Here is a 22,412-nt window from a genome sequence, read left to right as displayed (position 1 = left end):
AACTGAGGCTTGGAGGAGGGTCATGGGGGGAGGAGCCAGTGCACACCACCTGATCCTAAAGCTTTTATTATTGTGCCCTGTCTCCTGCGGAGCCGCTAAACCCCATGGTCCTGACGGAGTCCCCAGCATCCACTACGGACTACGAGAAATAGAATTATCGGTAAGTAAATTCTTATTTTTACTATTCATGAAGCAGGATCAACCTTTTGATACTTTGAGCTGTGGATACAATAATTACCATTTGATCCTATGGGCCGTATTCAATAGATGTTGGGTCCTTTCCACCTGACAGCACTATGTTCAATGCTGGGCCAAACCTGACAGGTTTGGCCCGGTCCCGACAGTGTCAGTCCGACTTTTTTAAAAGTCGGATTGACATTGTTGGAAACGGGGCTTAAACCTGTCGGGTTTGGCCCCGCTTCCGACAATATACGTGGGTTGGCGGCTGAAGCCGCCGTTTCGCGTGTATTCCGACAGTCTTCCTACAAGTCGGGTTTCCCAACTTGTCAGAAAAATTAATTACCGGCAGCTTCCGACTCTTATTGAATACACCCCTATAACATTAACATCCTGCCTTCCAATACCATTGAATGGTTTCATGTTTAAATATGTCTCATCAATTAAGGTTATTTGCTGTGTTTTGAGGGACAATATTCCCCATTTGTAATACTTGTGTTTTTATTTTTTTATTGTCTTTTATTGTATATGCATTGTATAAATTATACAAATATTGGATTCATATTCTTGTTGCAATTGCGCAGTTCTTTTTCCCCTTTTTGTTATATTCTATTACTAGACAAGGCCTGGCTAACCTGTGTCTCTCCAGCTGTTGTAAACTATGAATCCCAGCATGTCTTGCAACAGTTTTGCTATTAGGGCATGCCGAAACTGTGGCAGGGCATGCTGGAATGTGTAGTTTCATAACAGCTAGAGAGCCACAAGTTGGCTAGGCCGGGTGGTATTCATGTGACCGCCGGTCAGCTGACCGACAGTCACATGACCTCCTCCACCAGCCCGACGGGTCACTGTCCCGATGGTCGGCATGCCGACCAACAGGGACTATTTCCACTCGTGGGTGTACACGACACCCATAGAGTGGGAATAGAACCCGTGGCAACCGCAGGTCGCCACCGAGCCCGCAAGGGGCTTGCTGCACTCGCCCCTCCCCGCCGGGATCCCGGCGTCGGTAAGCTGACCGGCGGTCAGGAGACCGCCGGTCAGCCGTACTACACCCGGCTAGGCCTGTACTAGACTCTACACAGTGGGTCCCTTGAACTGCAGCACCTGCATCAAGTTGATTACTTACTTTATTTATATATATATATATATATATATATAATCAGAAGTGCAGCGCTGTGAGATTCTGCTCTGACAGCGGATCAATGTCTTTTTTTTTGTTTATTTTGTACATTTTTTTGCTATTATTCTTTTTGTGATCACATCTTGTCATGTTAGGTAATTTCTATGTACAAATACAGCTCCCAAGCGATCTTTAGAATCATAGAATTATTTCTAAGCCTTTCCTAGCTGCAGGTTTTCGATGCACTAGTGAAAACCAGATGACATGGTAAACAACAAAATTACGCTTATGTTTAATTTTCTTTATTATACTTCATCATATGCGGCTTTTACCATCTTCTGTTAAAGGGCTGCTGTTGAAGATTTTCATGTAAAGTGCTAGCTTAATATTTGAAATGCGTGCTGGCAGACACAATGCTTCTAATCTAAATAGTCATACACTGCACATCATAACACGTGTGGTAGTTTGGTGGCCTCACTGTGGTCCAGCTGGGACTTTTCCTAGTACAAGAGACCTTCCTGCTCTGTATTCAGAGCATATTGGGGACATCGGGGTCTAGTCTCGGGACATCCTGCTGGTCACAATCAGTGGAATTGATTGGGTCAATAGAATGAAAGCTCCACTATTTATTAATGGAATAATATTGTTTTTAATCAAAACATTAAACAGTAATGCACATTTTGATTATTTGTTGTTTACATTTGTTCAGTGGTCTTCATAAACATAGTGAAGGGTGATATAAATCAATGATTGGTGATCATTTGTTAAACTAGGCCATGAAGTTATAACTTGGATCCTCTTACTGGTATTATTATTAGTTATCATTAATACCTAACATGTTATATGTTTAATTCAAGTAATGAGCTAATGTTTTTATTTACCTGTTTGTTGGCATTTCTGCTTACTTGTCACCTTTATTACCTTTACACTTTATAGTAAAATTAACTATTAGCTTCTGATGATATTGATGTAATCTGTGCCTTATAGATTTACTGCTGCTTTTACTAGCAAGTGTATGCTGCAGGAGAACCATACTTTGGTCACTTATTTTTTTATTAAACACTTTATATAACGCCCACATATTCTGCAGCGCTTTACAGAGAATATTTGGCCATATACATCAGTTCCTGCCCCTGTTGAGCTTACAATCAATGGGGTCAATTCAATTTGCCAACAATTGAATAGCGCCGGGAAATCTGACAAAAGTGCTAGCGCGCGGGCGGTAGAAGGCTGGTTCTGTCGGGAATCAGCATCGCGCCAGGCAGTTAAGTCTGAGAATGCCCGTTCACCCGACAAATCAACCTGGTAAGTCTGGTAGAACAGGCATTCGCCGACTTAACATGAGCAGAATTGAATAGCGACGGGAGCTAATTCCCGGCACTATTCAACTGTCGGCAATTTGAATTGACCCCTATATTTCCTACCGCATGGTCATACAAACACACACAGGCAAATGTAAGGGTCAGGCTGCCCCCATGCACAGCATTATTGGATCCCATCCCCCCCCCCAAAAAAAAAATATATATATAGATATATATATTACATGTAGCTTACCACCCTCCATATATTCCCTCAATGCCCCCCCTACTGCTCACATTGCTCCCATCACAGTTCACTGCTCCATCACCCCCACACTGTCCCCTACTGCTCACACAAACACTACACACACATGCACTTGTGTACACATACATACACACACACACACAAATGTTCCACACATACACATTCACACACACTGCACACAGATGCTTACCTCACATGCAGCTGGGGATCTGCAGCAGCTCTACCTCTCTCTGACAGCAGCCCTCTGGGTCCCGTGTAGCTCCACCCCTCTGCTCTAACTTCACTCTCGCTCATCTATGAAAAAAAGAAAAGTGGCGAACGGGAGGAAGGGGGTCCGGACTTCCCCGCAACCCTCAACAAGTGGCGCCCCTAGGACTTTTTTTAGTCAGGAGCCGATTAACATACCATCACCTTTTTGAATTGTGGTTGGGAATTGAAGTAGCTAGAGGAAACCCACGCAAGAATGAGGAGAATATACAAACAACACAGGGAAATCTCAGTCTGCTGGTCACACAATTACTTTCACAAATGTTCTATGGAAACAACTGAACTGCAGTCTCCTGATTTGTTTCATTTTGGCTCAACTTTAATAGTAGTGTTGAAACCTTGCAAGTCTTGTCTCAGAGGCTAGAGAAACTCTTGGAATATCCCCAGAGATTATAAACACTCTCCCTAAAGATGGTGTTTGTTTAGAAACGCATGCAACACAGGAGTAAGTGACAGTTGTTTGCATTCATATAATCTTATGTAAATTGGGCTGAGGTAACAAGCTAAAAGGTCACTGCAATTATAGACCTTTACCAAAGCATGTTTATAATACTGCGGTTATTGTATGATACAAGCATATTAAAAAAAAAAAAAAAGAGTGGTTTATTGTTTGTTTTTTACTATACAAAATGGGTTTTTTTGTTTTTAGAGAATCACTAAGTCTTAAGGCCCATACACACTGGGCGATTTTGAGCTGAAAGCAGGTCACTTTTGGTGTTTTGAGCTGCTTTCAGCTCAAAAGTGCCCAGTGTGTATGCCCCGGCGATGAGCGCTGATGCACGTTCCCGCTTCATCGCTGGCGGCCGCCGTTCATCTACTGGTATTACCAGTAGATGAACAGCGGGGTGAACGGCTTTTCATAGCGTCCTGCTATGGAAAGTCGCTCACCCCCGCTGACATCGCTGGGCAGGGGGGAAAAGCACTCAGTGTGTATGCACTGAGCGCTTTTCAGCCCAACGATGTCAGCGATCATCGCTATGCATACACGCTGGGCAAAAAAACCCCAGTGTGTATGGACCTTTAAGGTGCAAACACACGGTGAAATTTTGACTATCTTCAATTTTGTCTGTGCGATTTCCCTTGAACTCCCGATTTTGACTATCTGTACCTTAGATTTTTAATAAGGGCCAATTTTGACTATACTTTGTACTAGATTGTACACTATATAGTCAAGATTGACTTGCCTGCACAGTCTGTCTTTCCTTGCAATACCGACCCCATGGGACCGCGCATCTGTATCGCAAGCTGCCTAACACAGTGCAATTTGCACTAACTTTCCTTGCGATTTTGACTATATAGTTAAAATCGCAAGGATAAATCTCACCGTGTGTACACACCTTTACCCAGAGAAAATGGTTACTGTCACTTGATAAAGGCGACATGCATTTGTGTAGCTTGTACTTGTAATTCGTTAGTGGCTTTTGTGTGATAAGCTTCCAATGATATATATGGCTGCATGTTGACAACAGTTGAGTTAGTTTCTTGCTTTTCTTACGTCCAAAAAGTTTAGTAAAAATGCAAAGTATAAATGTATTTGTATGCATTTTAGAAATTGAAATAATTTAGATGTTTCTATTTTTTTTCCCCTCCCTATAGTTATATTTTTATTTACATGAATTGAGCTCATCTCTATGCACAATCCTTGTTTCCATTATGGGCAAATTACAGAAACTGATGAAGTATATTCCACCATAGGCATAAATGTCAGATAGTGTTTTATTAAAAATTCTGGGTACCTTCTCCTGAATTGAGTTTTGCGAGCTCACATATTCAGTGCATTGGAGATGGCTTCAACATAAAAGCATTTTACATTATGCATGTGTGTAGGGATTAGATCTTGACAGAGGATCATGTTTTAATCCACTTTTGGAGATGATGCAAACCTCTCTTAAACAGAGATGAACAGGGAAATAACCAGGACTCATTACCAGTAGGTTCATTGTTGAGTTTTACAGAACTAATACTGAATGCAGTTTTATTCTCTTTTTTGCAGTGGTCACGTGGCCCAAGTCAACACTGTCCCCGCTGGTAGAGAGTAAGTTACTAATCTCTTGTGTGTTTGTGTGTGCTGACATATAGCTCAGCGTTAGTTAGCATGATTCGTGTTCCTTTATGAGGTTAAAATGGTGCTACGCATAATTCCTGCACACATAACCTTTATCACACCACAATAAACTTAAAATTTTATGTTTTATCTCAATATCTTATGCCACTTCCAGGCATGCCCGTGAATTTGCCGGCTCAGTCCCGGGGTTTTCACTTCAGCAAAATCCCAGGTTCTTGCTGGAGACCCTCTTTCACACTACACCTGACACCAGGGAAATTGCCGGGTCACCCCCTTTCACACATAAGCCGGGTCTGCCCTGGCATTCAACAAACCAGCGCTGCCAGGCTGCATACATGTCATACAAATACGTCACAATCCTACATACACACACACATAGATGTTAAACTCATACATAGACATACATGTCACACTCAAGCAATCACACACGGACCACAGCTCCCTCCCTGCATCACGGCCCCTGCCCTCTCCCTGTATAACAGACGCTGCCCCTTCCCTGTATCACGGACGCTGCCTCCTCCCACTATAAAGGCCCCTGCTTCCCTGTATCATGGATGCTGCCCCCACCTTGTATAACAACCCCCGCCCCTTCCCTGTATCACAGACGCTGCTCCCTCAAGGCAGCCCCCCCCCCCCCCCCCCCCAGGCAGCCCGCAAATCCTATCAGAGTGCGACCTGGGAGTAAAATACTGTTTCGCACCATTCACACTATACCCAGGTTGTCTACCAGGACGAAAGTCCTGGGGGAAAACCAGGTGAATAGCAGGGGCGCTGACTCGGGGTGGTGAATTTCACACATTCAAAAATCCCAGGTTAATGAGCGTTCATGTGCAAAGACCCAGGATTTTAAAGTATGTCTGAAAGGGGTATTAGAATGCAATCGCAAACAGTGCTGCAAATACCCAATGACCATTTGCAAAATGTATTTCTTTTTTTCTGTAATATGTTTTCAAATGATTTTGCCTTACTGGCTTTTTTTAGACTTTGACTTTTATGGTTTTTTAAAAACTCCTCAGGGCCAAATTTAATAGCCCGCGAATTGCAGGAGCGGGTAAAATTCCAGCGAGATAGTCATTAGATTTAAATGTAGGGACTTTCTCACCGAATCGCACCAGCTCCTGCATAGAACAGGCTTTCTCTTACGTCCTAGAGGATGCTGGGGACTCCGTAAGGACCATGGGGTATAGACGGGCTCCGCAGGAGACATGGGCACTATAAAGAACTTTTAGTATGGGTGTGCACTGGCTCCTCCCTCTATGCCCCTCCTCCAGACCTCAGTTAGATTTTGTGCCCAGAGGAGATAGGGTGCATTACAGGGAAGCTCTCCTGAGTTTCTCTGATTAAAGAATTTTGTTAGGTTTTTTTATGTTCAGGGAGCACTGCTGACAACAGGCTCCCTGCATCATGGGACTGAGGAGAGAGAAGCAGACCTACTTAACTGATAGGCTTTGCTTCTTAGGCTACTGGACACCATTAGCTCCAGAGGGAGTCAGAACGCAGGTCTCACCCTGCCGTTCGTCCCGGACCTGCGCCGCCGTCCTCTTCGCAGAGCCGGAAGATAGAAGCCGGGTGAGTATAAGAAGAAAAGAAGACTTCAAGGCTGCAGAAGACTTCAGATCTTCACTGAGGTAAGCGCGCAGCGTTACCGCTGCGCGCCATTGCTCCCACACATTACACACACAGAACAGGCACTGATTAGTGCAGGGCGCAGGGGGGGCGCCCTGGGCAGCAATAAACCTCTGGACTGGCATTTATGGGCATATTAGGCTGCGGAGGCAGTAAATACAGAGATCCCCCGCCATTTTTTGAATATTGAAGCGGGACCGAAGCCCGCCGCTGGTGGGGGCGGAGCTTAAACCCTCAGCACTAACAGCGCCATTTTCTCCACATAACGCTGCAGAGAAGCTGGCTCCCCGGACTCTCCCTGCTGAACTCTGTGACAGAGGGCTGGAAAAGAGGGGGGGGGGGGCACAATTATTGGCGCAGTGAGTGTATAACATTGAGATATATATAAAAGCGCTATCTGGTTTTATTCCAGTGTCAGTTGGCGCTGGGTGTGTGCTGGCATACTCTCTCTCTGTCTCTCCAAAGGGCCTTGTTGGGGAATTGTCCCCTTATAGTTATATCCCTGTGTGTGTGGGGGTGTCGGTACGTGTGTGTCGGCATGTCTGATGCGGAAGGCTCGTCCAAGGAGGAGGTGGAGCAGATGAGTGGTGTGTCTCCGTCTGCAACGCCGACTCATGAGTGGATGGACATGTGGCATATGTTAAATGCAAGTGTGGCCTCATTACATAAGAGATTGGACAAAGCAGAGTCCAGGGAGAAAACAGGGAGTCAATCCACGGATTGGACCGAGTCACAGGGCCCTTCTGGATCTCAAAAACGTCCCTTATCCCAAATAGTAGATACTGGTACCGACACAGATTCTGACTCCAGTGTCGACTACGATGATGCAAGATTACACCCAAGGGTGGCAAAAAGTATTCAGTGTATGATTATTGCAATAAAAGATATTTCTCTAACGTCCTAAGTGGATGCTGGGGACTCCGTAAGGACCATGGGGAATAGCGGCTCCGCAGGAGACTGGGCACATCTAAAGAAAGCTTTAGGACTAACTGGTGTGCACTGGCTCCTCCCCCTATGACCCTCCTCCAAGCCTCTGTTAGATTTCTGTGCCCGACGAGAAGGGTGCACACTAGGGGCTCTCCTGAGCTTCTTAGTGAAAGTTTTAGTTTAGGTTTGTTATTTTCAGTGAGACCTGCTGGCAACAGGCTCACTGCATCGAGGGACTAAGGGGAGAAGAAGCGAACTCACCTGCGTGCAGAGTGGATTGGGCTTCTTGGCTACTGGACATTAGCTCCAGAGGGACGATCACAGGTCCAGCCTGGATGGGTCCCGGAGCCGCGCCGCCGGCCCCCTTACAGAGCCAGAAGAGCGAAGAGGTCCGGAAAAATCGGCGGCAGAAGACGTTCCTGTCTTCAATAAGGTAGCGCACAGCACTGCAGCTGTGCGCCATTGCTCTCAGCACACTTCATACTCCGGTCACTGAGGGTGCAGGGCGCTGGGGGGGGCGCCCTGAGACGCAATAAAACATGACAGAAATACCTTACATGGCAAAAAATACATCACATATAGCTCCTGGGCTATATGGATGCATTTAACCCCTGCCAGAATATACAAAAAACCGGGAGATAAGGCCGCCGTAAAGGGGGCGGATCCTATCTCCTCAGCACACTGGCGCCATTTTCCCTCACAGCTCAGTTGGAGGGAAGCTCCCTGCTCTTCCCTGCAGTCACTACACTACAGAAAAAAGAGAGGGGGGCACTAATTAGGCGCAGTATTAAAACATACAGCAGCTATAAGGGGAAAAACACTTATATAAGGTTATCCCTGTATATATATATATATATATAGCGCTCTGGTGTGTGCTGGCATACTCTCCCTCTGTCTCCCCAAAGGGCTAGTGGGGTCCTGTCCTCTATCAGAGCATTCCCTGTGTGTGTGCTGTGTGTCGGTACGTTTGTGTCGACATGTATGAGGAGAAAAATGATGTGGAGACGGAGCAGAGTGTCTGTAACAGTGATGTCACCCCCTAGGGGGTCGACACCTGAGTGGATGTACTGTTGAAAATTACGTGACAGTGTCAGCTCTATATAAAAAAACAGTGGTTGACATAAGACAGCCGGCTACTCAGCTTGTGCCTGTCCAGACGTCTCATAGGCCGTCAGGGGCTCTAAAGCGGCCATTACCTCAGATGGCAGATACAGACGCCGACACGGATACTGACTCCTGTGTCGACGGTGAAGAGACCACCGTGATTTCCAGTAGGGCCACACGTTACATGATTGAGACAATGGAAAATGTTTTTATACATTTCCGATAATACGAGTACCACCAAAAAGGGGTATTATGTTCGGTGAGGGAAAAACTACCTGTAGTTTTCCTGAATCTGAGAAATAAAATGAGGTGTGTGATGATGCGTGGGTTTCCCCCCGATAACAAATTTCTTAAAAAGTATTGGCTGCATACCCTTTCCCGCCAGAGGTTAGGGTGCGTTGGGAAACACCCCCTAGGGGGGATAAGGCGCTCACACGCTTGTAAGAACAAGGGCTCTACCCTCTCATGAGATGGCCGCCCTTAAGGATCCTGCTGATAGAAAGCAGGAGGGTATCCAAAAAGGTATTTACACACATACTGGTGTTATACTGCGACCAGCTATCGCCTCAGCCTGGAGGTGCAGTGCTGGGTTGGCATGGTCGGATTCCCTGACTGGAAATATTGATATCCTAGATAAGGATAGTATATTATTGCCTATAGAGCATTTAAAAGATGCATTTCTATATATGCATGATGCACAGCGGAATAATTGCCGACTGGCGTCAAGTATAAGTGCGTTGTCCAAGTCTACCAGTAAAATGGTCAGGTGATGCGGATTCCAAACGGCATTTGGAAGTATTGCCTTTGAAAGGGGACATTTGGGGTCGGTCTTTTAGACCTGGTGGCCACGGCAACAGCTGGGAAATCCACGTTTGTACCCCAGGTCGCCTCTCAAAATAAGACGCCGTATTATCAGGCGCAGTCCTTTTTTGGCAAGCGGACAAAAGGTTCCTCTTTTCTGCTCGTGACAGAGGGAGAGGAAAAAGGCTGTAGAGATCAGCCAGTTCCCAGGAACAGAAACCCTTTCCCGCCTCTGCCAAGCCCTCAGTATGACGCTAGGGCTTTACAAGCTCAGGCACGGTGGGGGCCCGTTCTCAATGAATTTCAGTGCGCAGTGGGCTCACTCGCAAGTAGACCCCTGGATCCTTCAGGTAATATCTCGGGGGTACATATTGGAATTCGAGACGTCTCCCCCTCGCCGTTTCCAAAAGTCGGCTTTACCGACGTCTCCCTCTGACAGGGAGGCAGTTTTGGAAGCCATTCACAAGCTGTATTCCCAGCAGGTGATAATCGAGGTACCCCTCCTGCAACAGGGAACGGGGTATTATTCCACACTATTGTGGTACCGAAGCCAGACGGCTCGGTGAGACCGATTCTAAATCTAAAATCTAAAATCTTTGAACACTTACATACAGAGGTTCAAATTCAAGATTGAGTCACTCAGAGCAGTGATTGCGAACCTGGAAGAAGGGGACTACATGATGTCTCGGGACATCAAGGATGCTTACCTTCATGTCAAAATTTACCCTTCTCACCAAGGGTACCTCAGGTTATGGTACAGAACTGTCACTATCAGTTCAGACGCTGCCGTAGGGATGGTCCACGGCACCCCGGGTCTTTACCAAGGTAATGGACGAAATGATATCCCTTCGAAGGAAGGGAATTTTAGTTATCCCTTACTTGGACGATTCCCTGATACGGGTAAGATCCAGGGAACAGTTGGAGGTCGGTGTAGCACTATCTCAGGTAGTGTTGCGGCAGCACGATTGGATTCTCAATATTCCAAAATCGCAGCTGGTTCCGACGACTTGTCTTCTGTTTCCTAGGGATGATCCTGGACACAGTCCAGAAAAAGGTGTTTCTCCCGGAAGAGAAAGCCAGGGAGTTATCCGAGCTAATCAGGAACCTCCTAAAACCGAACCAAGTCTCAGTGCATCAATGCACAAGGGTTCTGGGTAAAAATGGTGGCTTCCTACGAAGCAATCCCATTCGTTAGATTCCACGCAAGAACTTTCCAGTGGAACCTACTGGACAAATGGTCCGGGTCGCATTTTCAGATGCATCAGCGGATAACCCTGTCGCCAAGGACAAGGGTATCCATCCTGTAGTGGTTGCAGAGTGCTCATCTTCTAGAGGGCCGCAGATTCGGCATTCAGGACTGGGTCCTGGTGACCACGGATGCCAGCCTGCGAGGCTGGGGAGCAGTCACACAGGGAAGGAATATCCAGGGCTTAGGGTCAAGCCTGGATACATCACTTCACATAAATATCCTGAAGCTAAGGGCCATTTACAATGCTCTAAGCTTAGCGAGACCTCTGCTTCAAGGTCAGCCGGTGTTGATCCAGTCGGACAACATCATGGCAGTCACCCACGTAAACAGACAGGGTGGCACAAGAAGCAGGAGGGCAATGGCAGAAGCTGCAAGGATTCTTCGCTGGGCGGAAAATCATGTGATAGCACTGTCAACAGTATTCATTCCGGGAGTGGACAACTGGGAAGCAGACTTCCTCAGCACGACCTCCACCCGGGAGAGTGGGGACTTCACCCAGAAGTCGTCCACATGATTAAAAAACTCGACAGGTATTGCGCCAGGTCAAGAGACCCTCAGGCAATAGTTGTAGACGCTCTGGTAACACAGTGGGTGTACCAGTCAGTGTATGTGTTCCCTCCTCTGCCTCTCATACCCAAGGTACTGAGATTGATAAGATGGAGAGGAGAAAGCACTATATTCGTGGCTCCGGATTGGCCAAGAAGGACTTGGTAACCGGAACTTCAAGAGAGGCTCACGGAGGATCCGTGGCCTCTACCTCTAAGAAGGGACCTGCTCCAGCAAGGACCCTGTCTGTTCCAAGACTTACCGCGGCTGCGTTTGACGGCATGGCGGTTGAACACCGGATCCTGAAGGAAAAAAGGCATTCCGGATGAAGTCATCCCTATCCTGATCAAAAGCCAGGAAGGATGTAACCGCAAAAACATTATCACCGCAATTGGCGAAAATATGTTGCGTAGTGCGAGGCCAGTAAGGCCCGACGGAGGAAATTCAACTGGGTCGATTCCTACATTTCCTGCAAACAGGAGAGTCTATGGGCCTGAAATTGGGGTCCATTAAGGTTCAGATTTCGGCCCTGTCAATTTTCTTCCAAAAAAGAACTAACTTCAGTCCCTGAAGTTTAGACGTTTGTAAAAGGGGTACTGCATATACAGCCTCCTTTTGTGCCTCCAGTGGCAATTTGGGATCTCAATGTAGTTTGGGTTCCAAAAGTCACATTGGTTTGAACCACTTAAATCTGTGGAGTTAAAATATCTCACATGGAAAGTGGTCATGCTGTTGGCCCTGGCCTGGGCCAGGCGCGTGTCAGAATTGGCGGCTTTATCCTGTAAAAGCCCTTATCTGATTTTCCATTCGGACAGGGGGAATTGAGTACTCGTCCTCAGTTTCTCCCTAAGGTGGTTCCAGCGTTTTCACCTGAACCAACCTATTGTGGTGCCTGCGGCTACTAGGGACTTGGAGGAATCCAAGTTGCTGGATGTTGTCAGGGCCCTGAAAATATGTTTCCAGGACGGCTGGAGTCAGGAAATCTGGCTCGCTGTTTATCCTGTATGCACCCAACATGCTGGGTGCTCCTGCTTCTAAGCAGACTATTGCTCGTTGGATTTGTAGTACAATTCAGCTTGCACATTCTGTGGCAGGCCTGCCACAGCTAAAATCTGTAAAAGCCCGTTCCACAAGGAAAGTGGGCTCATCTTGGGCGGCTGCCCGAGGGGTCTCGGCTTTACAACTTTGCCGAGCAGCTACTTGGTCAGGGGCAAACATGTTTGCTAAATTCTACAAATTTGATACCCTGGCTGAGGAGGACCTGGAGTTCTCTCATTCGGTGCTGCAGAGTCATCCGCACTCTCCCGCCCGTTTGGGAGCTTTGGTATAATCCCCATGGTCCTTACGGAGTCCCCAGCATCCACTTAGGACGTTAGAGAAAATAAGAATTTACTTACCGATAATTCTATTTCTCATAGTCCGTAGTGGATGCTGGGCGCCCATCCCAAGTGCGGATTGTCTGCAATACTTGTACATAGTTATTGTTACAAAAATCGGGTTATTATTGTTGGGAGCCATCTTTTCAGAGGCTCCTCTGTTATCATACTGTTAACTGGGTTCAGATCACAAGTTATACGGTGTGATTGGTGAAGCTGGTATGAGTCTTACCCGGGATTCAAAATCCTTCCTTATTGTGTACGCTCGTCCGGGCACAGTATCCTAACTGAGGCTTGGAGGAGGGTCATAGGGGGAGGAGCCAGTGCACACCAGTTAGTCCTAAAGCTTTCTTTAGATGTGCCCAGTCTCCTGCGGAGCCGCTATTCCCCATGGTCCTTACGGAGTCCCCAGCATCCACTACGGACTATGAGAAATAGAATTATCGGTAAGTAAATTCTTATTTTTGCATATCACTGATGACCCCTCTGTCCCCGACAAGAGGGTACACATGTTTAAGGAAAAGAAACCTGAGGTAACCTTTCCCCCATCTCATGAGCTTAACGAGTTATTTGAAAAAGCTTGGGAAACTCCAGATAAGAAACTGCAGATTCCCAAAAGGGTTCTTATGGCGTATCCTTTCCCTATACAGGACAGGGTACGTTGGGAATCCTTTACCAGGGTGGACAAGGCTTTAACACGCCTGTCCAAGAAGGTGGCGCTACCGTCTCCGGACACGGGAGCCCTCAAGGATCCTGCGGACCGCAGGCAGGAGACTACTTTAAAGTCTATTTAAGCGCATACAGGTGCCTTGCTCAGACCGGCAATAGCGTCAGCATGGGTATGTAGCGCAGTGGCAGCATGGACAGATACCTTGTCAGCTGACCTTGATACCCTAGACAGGGATACTATTTTATTAACTTTAGCCTACATTAAGGACGCAGTCTTATATATGAGGGACGCTCAAAGAGACGTTGGACTGCTGGGTTCCAGAGCCAATGCCATGGCTATTTCTGCGAGACGAGCTCTATGGACCCGCCAATGGACGGGTGATGCGGACTCAAAAAAGCATATGGAGGTTTTACCTTACAAGGGTGAAGTGTTGTTTGGGGAGGGGCTCGCGGACCTGGTTTCCACAGCTACCGCGGGTAAATCTACCTTTTTACCTTTTGTTCCCCAACAGCAAAAGAAAACTCCACAGTATCAGATACAGTCCTTTCGGTCGCATAAGTCCAGAAGAGGTCGGGGTTCCTCCTTCCTTGCCAGAGGTAAGGGTAGAGGAAAAAGAACACCTGCTTCGGCTAGTTCCCAGGAACAGAAGTCCTCCCCGGCTTCTACAAAATCCACCGCATGACGCTGGGGGCTCCCCTAAGGGAGTCCGCACCAGTGGGGGCACGCCTTCGACTTTTCAGCCAGATCTGGGGTCTTTCAGACGTGGATCCTTGGGCGATGGAAATTGTTTCCCAAGGCTACAAGCTGGAATTCGAAGAGGTGCCCCCTCGCCGATTTTTCAAATCGGCCTTACCAGCTTCTCCCCCAGAGAGGGAAGTAGTGTTAACTGCAATTCAAAAGCTGTGTCAACAGCAAGTGGCTGTCAAGGTTCCCCTGGTCCAACAGGGAAAAGGGTATTATTCAACCCCGTTTGTGGTCCCGAAGCCGGATGGTTCGGTCAGACCCATTTTAAATCTAAAATCCTAAACCTGTACTTGAAAAAGTTCAAATTCAAGATGGAATCGCTCCGAGCTGTAATATCCAGCCTGGAAGGGGGGGATTTTATGGTGTCACTAGACATAAAGGATGCGTACCTTCATGTCCCCATATATCCCTCTCATCAGGAGTACCTGAGATCGCTGTACAGGACTGTCATTACCAGTTTCAGACGTTGCCGTTTGGGCTTTCCACGGCCCCGAGGATTTTCACCAAGGTGATGGCGGAAATGATGGTGCTCCTGCGCAAACAAGGAGTTACAATTATCCCATACTTGGACTATCTCCTGATAAAGGCGAGATCGAGAGATCAATTGCTGAAGAGCGTGTCGCTCTCCCTGAGAGTGCTCCAACAGCACGGTTGATTCTCAATCTGCCAAAGTCTCAATTGGTTCCAACGACTCGACTATCATTCCTAGGCAAGATTCTGGACACGGAACAAAAGAAGGTTTTTCTCCCATCGGAAAAAGCCCAGGACCTCCAGAACATGGTCAGAGACCTGCTAAAACCAAAAAGAGTGTCAGTTCATCAATGCACTCGAGTTCTGGAAAAATGGTGGCAGCCTAAAAGGCCATCCCCTTCGGCAGGTTTCATGCGAGGACTTTTCAGTGGGACCTTCTGGACAAGTGGTCCGGGTCCCATCTACAAATACATCAGAAAATAACACTGTCCCCCTGGGCCAGGGTGTCTCTCCTATGGTGGCTGCAGAGTGCTCACCTTCTAGAGGGTCGCAGGTTCGGCATTCAGGACTGGGTTCTGGTGACCACGGACGCGAGCCTCCGAGGATGGGGAGCAGTCACACAAGGAAGAAATTTTCAGGGACTATGGTCAAGCCAGGAGGCTTGTCTACACATCAACATACTGGAATTGAGGGCCATATACAACGGCCTACGACAAGCGGAGAATCTTCTTCGCGACCTACCGGTTCTGATTCAATCAGACAGCGTCACAGCCGTGGCTCATGTAAACCGCCAAGGCGGGACAAGGAGCAGAGTCGCGATGGCGGAAGCCACCAGGATTCTTCACTGGGCGGAAAATCACGTAAGCGCTCGGTCAGCTGTCTTCATTCCGGGAGTGGACAACTGGGAAGCAGACTTACTCAGCAGACACGATCTCCATCCAGGAGAGTGGGGACTTCATCAAGAAGTTTTTGCAGAGATAACAAGTCTCTGGGGAATTCCTCAAATAGACATGATGTCGTCATGCCTCAACAAGAAGCTTCGGAGGTATTGTGCCAGGTCCCGGTACCCTCAGGCAGTAGCAGTAGACGCCCTAGTGACACCAAGGGTGTTTCAGTCGGTCTATGTGTTTCCTCCTCTTCCTCTGATCACAAAAATTTTGAGGATCATAAGACGAAAAAGAGTACAGACAATACTCATTGTTCCAGATTGGCCTCGAAGGGCCTGGTACGCAGATCTTCAGGAAATGCTCACAGAAGATCCGTGGCCTCTTCCTCTCAGGGAGGACCTGTTGCAGCAGAGGCCCTGCGTGTTTCAAGACTTACCGCGGTTGCGTTTAACGGCATGGTGGTTGAACACCGAATCCTAGCTGGGAAAGGTATTCCGGAGGAAGTCATACCTACTCTGATAAAGGCTAGAAAGGAGGTGACGGCGAAGCATTATCACCGTATCTGGAGGAAGTATGTATCTTGGTGTGAAGCAAGAATGCTTCTACGGAAGATTTCCATCTGGGCCGGTTTCTCCACTTTCTACAGACAGGAGTGGATATGGGCCTGAAGTTAGGCTCCATTAAGGTACAGATTTCGGCCCTATCTATATTCTTTCAGAGGGAATTGGCTTCTCTCCAGAAGTCCAGACTTTTGTGAAGGGAGTGCTGCACATCCAGCCCCCCTTTGTGCCCACAGTGCCACCGTGGGACCTTAACGTGGTGTTAAGTTTCCTGAAATCTCACTGGTTTGAGCCTCTTCAAACGGTTGAATTAAAATTTCTCACGTGGCAGGTGGTCATGTTGTTAGCCTTGGAGTCGGCAAGGCGGGTGTCCGAATGGCGGCCTTGTCCCACAAGAGCCCCTATTTGATTTTCCATGTGGATAGAGCTGAGTTGAGGACTCGTCCTCAATTTTTACCTAAGGTGGTTTCTTCATTTCATATGAACCAACCTATTGTGGTGCTGTGGCTACGGGAGACTGGGAGGATTCCAAGTCCCTGGATGTGGTCAGGGCCTTAAAGATTTATGTAGCCAGGACGGCTAGGGTTAGTAAAACAGAGGCTCTGTTTGTCCTGTATGGAGCCAACAAGGTTGACGCTCCTGCTTCTAAGCAGACTATTGCTCGCTGGATCTGTAACATGATTCAGCAGGCTCATTCTACGGCAGGATTGCCGTTACCTAATTCAGTAAAGGCCCATTCCAATAGGAAGGTGGGCTCTTCTTGGGCGGCTGCCCGAGGCGTCTCGGCATTACAGCTTTGCCGAGCAGTTACTTGGTCGGGTTCAAACACTTTTGCAAAATTCTACAAGTTTGATACCCTGGCTGATGAGGACCTCGCATTTGCTCAGTCGGTGCTGCAGAGTCATCCGCACTCTCCCGCCCGATTGGGAGCTTTGGTATAAACCCCATGGTTTTTACGGAGTCTCCAGCATCCTCTAGGACGTAAGAGAAAAGTTAAGATTTTAAACCTACCTGTACATCTTTTCTCCTAGTCCGTAGAGGATGCTGGGCGCCCGTCCCAGTGCGGTGTAAATCTGCAAGACTTGTATATAGTTGTTGCTTACATAAGGGTTATGTTACAGTTGGAATCGGTCTTTGACTGATACTGTTTGTTGTTCATACTGTTAACTGGTTGCGTATATTCCAGGTTATATGGTATGATTGGTGTGGGCTGGTATGAATCTTGTCCTTAGATTAACAAAATCCTTTCCTCGTATTGTCCATCTCCTCTGGGCACAGTTCTCTAACTGAGGTCTGGAGGAGGGGCATAGAGGGAGGAGCCAGTGCACACCCATACTAAAAGTTCTTTATAGTGCCCATGTCTCCTGCGGAGCCCGTCTATACCCCATGGTCCTTACGGAGTCCCCAGCATCCTTTACGGACTAGGAGAAAAAGATTTACCGGTAGGATTACAATCTTATTTCTCTGACGTCCTAGTGGATGCTGGGAACTCCGTAAGGACCATGGGGAATAGCGGCTCCGCAGGAGACTGGGCACATCTAAAGAAAGCTTTAGGACTATCTGGTGTGCACTGGCTCCTCCCCCTATGACCCTCCTCCAAGCCTCAGTTAGATTTTTGTGCCCGACCGAGCAGGGTGCAATCTAGGAGGCTCTCCTGAGCTTCTTAGAAAAAGTTAGTTTTAGGTTTTTTATTTTCAGTGAGACCTGCTGGCAACAGGCTCACTGCATCGAGGGACTAAGGGGAGAAGAAGCGAACCTGCCTGCTTGCAGCCAGCTTGGGCTTCTTAGGCTACTGGACACCATTAGCTCCAGAGGGACCGAACACAGGCCCAGCCTCGGAGTCCGGTCCCAGAGCCGCGCCGCCGGCCCCCTTACAGAGCCAGAAGCAAGAAGAGGTCGGAAAATCGGCGGCAGAAGACATCAGTCTTCACCAAGGTAGCGCACAGCACTGCAGCTGTGCGCCATTGCTCCTCATGCACACCACACACTCCGGTCACTGAGGGTGCAGGGTGCTGGGGGGGGGGGCGCCCTGAGCAGCAATATAAACACCTTGGCTGGAAAAATACATCACATATAACCCCCAGGGCTATATGGATGTATATTAACCCCTGCCAGATTCCATAAAAATGCGGGAGAAAAGTCCGCGAAAAAGGGGCGGAGCCTATCTCCTCAGCACACTGGCGCCTTTTTTCCCTCACAGCTCCGTTGGAGGGAAGCTCCTGGCTCTCCCCTGCAGTTAATACACTACAGAAAGGGTTAAAAAGAGGGGGGGGGTGGGCACAATTTAAGCGCAGTATACAATATATATGCAGCTATAAGGAAAACACTTTTTATAGGTGCTATCCCTGTGATATATAGCGCCCTGGTGTGTGCTGGCATACTCTCCCTCTGTCTACCCCAAAGGGCTTTGTGGGTCCTGTCCTCTATCAGAGCATTCCCTGTGTGTGTGCTGTGTGTCGGTACGGCTGTGTCGACAGGTAGGATAATGAGGTGGAGGCGGAGCGAATGCCTGTAAATATGTTGTCACCCCCTGCGGGGTCGACACCGGTGTGGTTGAACTTATGGAAGGATTACGTGAAAGTGTCAACTCCTTACATAAAAGGTCGACGACACGGAACAGCCGGCTACTCAGCTTGTGCCTGTTCCAGCGTCTCAAATGTCATGGGGGGCTCTAAAATCGCCCGCTACCTCAGTAGGTCCACCCGTTACAGGATTGAGACAATGAAAAATGTATTACACATTTATGATTATACCCCAGGTACCACATAAAAGGGTATTGTGTTTGGTGAGAGAAAACTATTAGTAGTTTTTCCTGCATCTGAGAAATTAAATGAGGTGTGTGAGGAAGAGTGGTCTTCCCCCGATAAGAAATTGATAATTTCTACAACGTTATTGGCAGCGTACCCTTTCCCGCCAGAGGATAGGTCACGCGGGGAAACACCCCATAGGGTAGATACAGCGCTTACATGCTTATCAGAAAAGGTGGCACTACCGTCTCCGGGTACGGCCGCCCTGAAGGAACCTGCTGATAGAAAGCAGGAGGTTACCCTATAAGATATGGTCACACACTAGGGACATTATATTGCGACCAGCCGTTGCTTCGGCATGGATGTGCAGTGCTCCCGCTGCGTGGTCAGATTCCCTGTCGGAAAATAACTATGGATAGGGACAATATTTTGCTGAAAATAGAGCATATAAAAGACGTGGTCTATACATGCGTGATGCACAGAGGGATATTTGCCGGCTGGGATCAAAAATAAGCGCTAGGTCCATTGCCGCCAGACGGGGGGTTATGGACTTGGCAATGGTCAGGCGATGCCGACTCGAATCGGCACATGGATGTTGCCCTATAAGGGGGTAAAACTATTTGGGATAGTTTTTCAGACCTCGTTTCCACAGCTACTGCTGGGAAATTAATTTTTTTGCCACAGGCTACCCCACAACAAAAGAAAGCACCGTATCATCAAGTACAGTCCTTTCGGCCCCAGAAAAGCAAGAGGGCTAGAGGCTCATCCTTTCTGCCGAGAGGCAAAGGTAGAGGAAAAAGCTGCAACACACAGCTAGTTTCCAAGAGCAGAAGTCCTCCTGTGTCGGTAGGTCCACAGCATGGTGCTGGGGCTGCTCAGGCGGACCCGGGTACGGTGGGGGCCCGTCTCAGATATTTCAGCGGACAGTGGGCTCTCTCACATGGATCCCTGGGTCCTTCAAGTAGTATCTCAGGGGTACAGGCTGGAGTTCGAGACGTTCTTCCCCCCCGCCGTTTCCTAAAATCTGCCTACCCGGCACCTCCCTCTGCCAGGGAGACGGTGTTGGTGGATATTCAACACTATAATCACAACAAGTGATTGTCAAGGTGCCCTCCTTCAGCAAGGAAGGGTTACTATTCCACAGTGGTTGTGGTACCGGCAACGGTTCGGTGAGACCCATCTTGAAATTAAAATACTTGAACTTTTATATCAGAAGATTCAAGTTCAAGATGGAATCGCTCAGGGCGGTTATTACGAGCCTGGACGAGGGAGATTACAGGGTCTCCCTGGACATAAAGGATGCGTACCTGCATGTCCCCATTTACCCCCCTCACCAGGAGTACCTCAGATATGTGGTACAGGACTGTCACTATCCGTTCCAGACGCGGCCGTTGGAGTTGTCCACGGCACCGAAGGTCTTTACCTAGGTAATGGCCGAAGTGATGATACTCCTTCGCAAGAAGGACGTTTTTATTATCCCGTACTTGGACGATCTCCTGATAAAGGCGAGGTCCAAAGAACAGTTGGTAGTGGGGGTAGTACTCTCGCGGGAAGTGCTACAACGGCACGACTGGATTCTCAATATTCCAAAGTCACAGCTGGTCCCGGCGACACGTCTTCTGTTCCTGGGAATGTTTCTGAACGCAGACCAGAAAAGAGTGTTTCTTCCAGTGGAAAAAGCCGAGGAGTTGTCATCTCTAGTCAGAGACATCCTAAAACCAGGACAGGTGTCGGTACATCAATGCACACGAGTCCTGGGAAAAATGGTAGCCTCGTACGAAGCATAATTCCATTCGGAAGACTCCACGCAAGGACGTTCCAGTGGACCTGTGGGACTAATGGTCCGGGTCCCATGTACAGATACAACAGCGGATAACCCTGTCAGCAAGAAACAGGGTGTCGCTGCTGTGGTGGCTGCAGAGGGCTCATCTACTAGTGGGCCGCAGATTCGGAATACAGGACTGGGTCCTGGTGACCACGGATGCCAGCCTTCGGGGCTGGGGTGCAGTCACACAGGGAAGAAATTTCCAAGGAGATTTCGCTTCACATAAATATTCTGCAGCTAAGGGCCATTTACAATGCCCTAAGCCAAGCAAGGCCCCTGCTTCAGAACCAGCCGGTACTGATCCAATCAGACGACATCACGGCGGTCGCCCATGTAAACAGACAGGGCGGCACAAGAAGCAGGATGGCGATGGCAGAAGCCACAAGGATTCTCCGATGGGCGACCTACACCCAGGAGAATGGGGACTTCATCCAGAAGTTTTCCAAATGCGGGTAAACCGTTGGGAATGACCATGGGTGGACATGATGGCGTCCCGCCTCAACAAGAAGTTGAAAAGATATTGCGCCAGGTCAAGGGACCCTCAGGCGATCGCTGGGGACGCTCTAGTGACACCGTGGGTGTACCAGTCGGTTTATGTGTCTCCTCCTCTACCTCTCATTCCCAAGGTACTGAGAATAATAAGAAGGCGAGGAGTGAAAACCATACTCGGGTTCCGGATTGGCCATGAAGAGCTTGGTACCCGGAACTTCAAGAGATGCTGGCAGAGGACCCTTGGCCTCTGCCGCTCAGACAAGACCTGCTGCAGCAGGGACCCTGTCTGTTCCAAGACTTACCGCGACTGCGTTTGACGGCATGGCGGTAGAACACCGGATCCTAAAGAAAAGGGTATTCCGAAGGAAGTCATCCCTACCCTGATCATAGCCAGGAAGGATGTCACCGCAAGACATTATCGCCGCGTTGGCGAAAATTTGTTGCTTGGTGGGAGGCCATGAAGGCCCCGACGGAGGAATTTCAACTATGTCGATTCCTGCACTTCCTGCAAGCAGGGGTGACGTTTGGGCCTCAAATTGGGGTCCATCAAGGTCCAGATTTCGGCTCTGTCGATTTTCTTCCAGAAAGAACTGGCTTCACTGCCTGAAGTTCAGACTTTGGTTAAAGGAGTACTACATATTCAGCCTCCTTTTGTGCCTCCTGTGGCACTTTTTGGATCTCAACGTGGTGTTGGATTTCCTAAAGTCGCATTGGTTGAGCCACTTAAAACCATGGAGCTAAAGTATCTCGCGTGGAAAGTGGTCATGCTGTTGGCCTTGGCCTTGGCCAGGCGTGTGTCAGAATTGGCGGCTTTGTCATGTAACAGGCCTTATCTGATTTCTGTTGGATAGGGCAGAGTTGAGGAATCGTCCTCAGTTTCTCCCGAAGGTGGTCTCAGGTTTTCACTTGAACCAACCTATTGTGGTGCCTGCGGCTACTGGGGACTTGGATGATTCCAAGTAGCTGGACGTAGTCAGGGCCCTGAAAATTTTATTTTTCCCTGACGGCTGGAGTCAGGAAAACTGACTCGCTGTTTATCCTGATGGCACCCAACAAGCTGGGTGCTCCTGCTTCTAAGCAGTCTATTGCGCGCTGGATTTGTAGCACTATTCAGCTGGCGCATTCTGCGGTAGGATTACCGCAGCCTAAATCAATAAAAGCCCATTCCACAAGGACGGTGGGCTCATCTTGG

General features: G+C 48.3%; 1 protein-coding gene across 5 annotated transcripts in view; it reads left to right on the top strand.

Moving 5' to 3' along the window:
• Positions 1 to 22,412, top strand: part of FAM13A (family with sequence similarity 13 member A) — a 398,835-nt gene that overhangs the window by 270,235 nt on the left and 106,188 nt on the right. For all 5 annotated transcript variants that reach the window (XM_063917175.1, XM_063917158.1, XM_063917167.1 and 2 more), the window contains exon 8: positions 5,124 to 5,165. In XM_063917175.1, the coding sequence (XP_063773245.1) occupies positions 5,124 to 5,165 (42 nt within the window). The remainder of the gene's footprint in view (positions 1 to 5,123; positions 5,166 to 22,412) is intronic.

The sequence above is a fragment of the Pseudophryne corroboree genome, chromosome 1 (genome assembly GCF_028390025.1).
Source record: "Pseudophryne corroboree isolate aPseCor3 chromosome 1, aPseCor3.hap2, whole genome shotgun sequence".
Taxonomy (NCBI): Eukaryota; Metazoa; Chordata; class Amphibia; order Anura; family Myobatrachidae; genus Pseudophryne; species Pseudophryne corroboree.
Note: the sequence above shows the minus strand (reverse complement) of the source record. Positions and strands in the feature narration are given on the sequence as shown.